At 59.8% G+C, this 2,669-nt stretch overlaps 1 protein-coding gene across 1 annotated transcript; it reads right to left on the bottom strand.

Moving 5' to 3' along the window:
- Positions 1-897: 897 nt before the first annotated feature.
- On the bottom strand, positions 898-2,437 carry GSX2 (GS homeobox 2). The gene is made up of 2 exons (XM_061369998.1): positions 1,705-2,437; positions 898-1,540 (listed from the first exon to the last, which is right to left on the bottom strand). The coding sequence occupies exons 1-2, from the start codon at positions 2,162-2,164 to the stop codon at positions 1,200-1,202; spliced, it is 801 nt and encodes a 266-aa protein (XP_061225982.1). The 5' UTR covers positions 2,165-2,437; the 3' UTR covers positions 898-1,199.
- Between the last annotated feature and the right edge of the window lie 232 nt (positions 2,438-2,669).

Below are 2,669 nucleotides of genomic sequence, written 5' to 3'. Positions count from 1 at the left end.
AACACCGAGAAGACTGGATAAGGTCCCGCCGTCTGAGGGGATTAATAAATAAATAAACACAGATTTCTGATTAACATCACCCCATACAACATAACCGGAGTTTCAGCCTGGCAAAGGGCTAATGTGTGCAGCAGCCCCTGGATGGGAAAGACTCGGGTGGTACTAGCCGGGGCAACCGCGCCGGGCAGCAGAGCGGGGGGGTTCCCGGGGCGCAGCCCCTCGTCCCTCGCCCGCTGCTGCCAGCGGCAGTCCTGGGCCAGGGGCAGCCGGTGTCGCCGGGCTAGCAGCCGGGGGAAAGCTGTCGGCAGGGCGAGGGCGGGCACTGGCTCCGGCTGGCAGCGAGCACAAAGCTGCAGGGCTCCGAAAAGCGGCTTCATTTGCATTCCGGAGCCGGGTCCCCGTCCCCCTCCCTCCGCCCCCGGCCAGCCCGAGTCACAGGGGAGCAGCAAATGTACTCAGGTTAGTAGCCGATGGCGTTTATTTCTAATCTTTTCGGAGGTCTGACACATACACACTTGTGTTTTCACCGTACAAAGGACTGCGAAGAAACGCACCCTGCCCAGCCAGCCCACCTTCGCTGCTCGGACCAGGCTGGCACTTGGGGGGAGAGGGGCAGGAGAAGAAAAAACACCCAATTCTCGTCTGATCTCATTTATTTAAATAAATATAAATATAAATTTTATATAAAACTATTCACGAACAAACCGCCGTCCCAAACACAAACGACTGATCTTTACTTCTGTTTTCATTTTCGGTCAGAAGTCCGTCCAGGAGGTTCTCAGCCCTACAGGTTTTTGTTTGCTTTTCAGTTTTTTAACGTCTCGTCTTTCTGTTCCAAATACTTTGTTTTTAAGTGTTCTCCTTTAACTTGCCTGGGGCAGGGGGGAGGGCGGCACCCCGGGGCCGTGCGAGTCCAGTCCCGAGGTACCTGTTAGGAAGAGCAGGTGCCCGCTCCTGGGGTTACTTAAATTACGTTTTAGTTGAACTCTCACGACTAACCATTTACATTCAAAAAATATATTTATATATATATATCTCTATGACTGCAAAGGGATGTAAAGGAGCCTCCCGGCTGGGAGGGTCAGACCGCTCCCGGGCGGCGGGCTGCTGTCACCGGTGCGCGGGCTCCAGGTGAGCCGCGGTGTCTCCGCCTGCTCCGGGCTGGGACCCGGCAACGGGAGCAGAGCTCCGGGCCGGGCTCATAACGGGGAGATCTCTTTATCCTCGGTTGCCGATGAGGGGGACAGAGATTCTTCGTCTTCAGACCTGGGGTAATGCCCCTGGCTGGTGCTGCACTTGCAGCCCCCATGCGAGTTTCGCTGAGTACCTTTGCCTTCTTTCTTGTGCTTCACCCTCCGGTTTTGGAACCAGATTTTCACTTGCTTCTCTGACAGGTTCAGGTAGGTGGCTATCTCGATCCTCCGCAGCCGGGACAGGTACATGTTAGAGGAGAATTCCCTCTCCAGCTCCAAGAGCTGGGTGCTGGTGAAAGCTGTCCTCATCCTTTTTCCATTTTGAATTTGGCTGGAATCGGACGCTCCTGCATGGGAGAAAAGCACGAACTTCAGTGGGATGGAGGAAAGGAGGCGAAAAAGAAGACAGAAAAGACATGGTCCCGCAGCTTTCCGCCCCGGGGCAGCCGCTCTCCCCGGGAAATCCCTTCTCCCGCTGCCCTCCCCTCCCCGGCGGCCGCAGGGCTCCTACCCATGCCGAGGCAGTGAAACCTCCGGGGGTCGCTGACGCTGTAGGCGGTGGCGGCGCAAGCAGGTGGGTGATGCGCCGGGTGCCCCAGGGCGGCGGCGGCGGCGGGCCCGGAGGCGGCGGGCGGCGGGTGCTGCGGCGGGTGGTGAGCGTGGCCGGCCCGCGGGCAACACTGGGCCTCGCTGGAGGCGGCGGCGGGGAACTGGCTCTTGATGAGTGGGACGGCCCCGGCGGCGGCGGCAGGGCGGGAGGAGTGCAGGTGCGAGGTGACACAGAGAGGGCAGACACAGAAAGCGCCGCTCTTGCGGGACGGGCAGCCCGGGCCCGACACCGACATGACGAGGGGAGAAGGCATGCTGAGAGGGATGAAGAAGTCCTGGCTGTGGTGGTGTTCAGGCAGGGACGGAGCCGGCCTCGAGGAGTCTTTGATGATTAAGGAGTCGACATAGAAAGAGCGGGACATTTCGCAGGGCTGCCGCCGCAGCCGGGGAGGCTCTCTCCCGAAGCCGGGCTTTTCCTGCTTGGCCAAGTTGCCACTGAAGTCCTGGCGAGGCGAGAAGGTGCTTATGTTTGAGAGCTGAACAAAAGGGTCCCTGGAGAGGGCTGGTCTTAAAGTCCCCCCGCCTGGATCCCCTGTGCCGGGGTTTTATATCAACTATTTAAACACGTGATGGCTGAAAGCCTCGCAGATCTAAATCTCCCCGGCTTCCCAGGCCGGCAAGAGAGGCTGCCGGGGGGCGGGGGGGAAGGGGGACAAGGCTCGGGGGGGGGGGCAAAGTGTGCGTGCTCCCTCGCTGCCCGATGACTTCAGTCCCTCGCCTCCGCCTCGGATAAGTTATAGGAGCAGGGAAACCGGGGAGGGGGGGGCTACCCGGGTTGCGCCGCGGCCCCGACACACATCCTGCTTACTGGCACATCCCCCTGTCAACACACCCAGAGGGGGTGTGTAAAATCAGTCGGGGAGGTTC

This window comes from Neopsephotus bourkii, unplaced genomic scaffold, assembly GCF_033783945.1.
Source record: "Neopsephotus bourkii isolate Nb327-2 ecotype Australia unplaced genomic scaffold, CSIRO-AGI_Nbou_v1 NB_168, whole genome shotgun sequence".
NCBI lineage: Eukaryota > Metazoa > Chordata > Aves > Psittaciformes > Psittacidae > Neopsephotus > Neopsephotus bourkii.
Note: the sequence above shows the minus strand (reverse complement) of the source record. Positions and strands in the feature narration are given on the sequence as shown.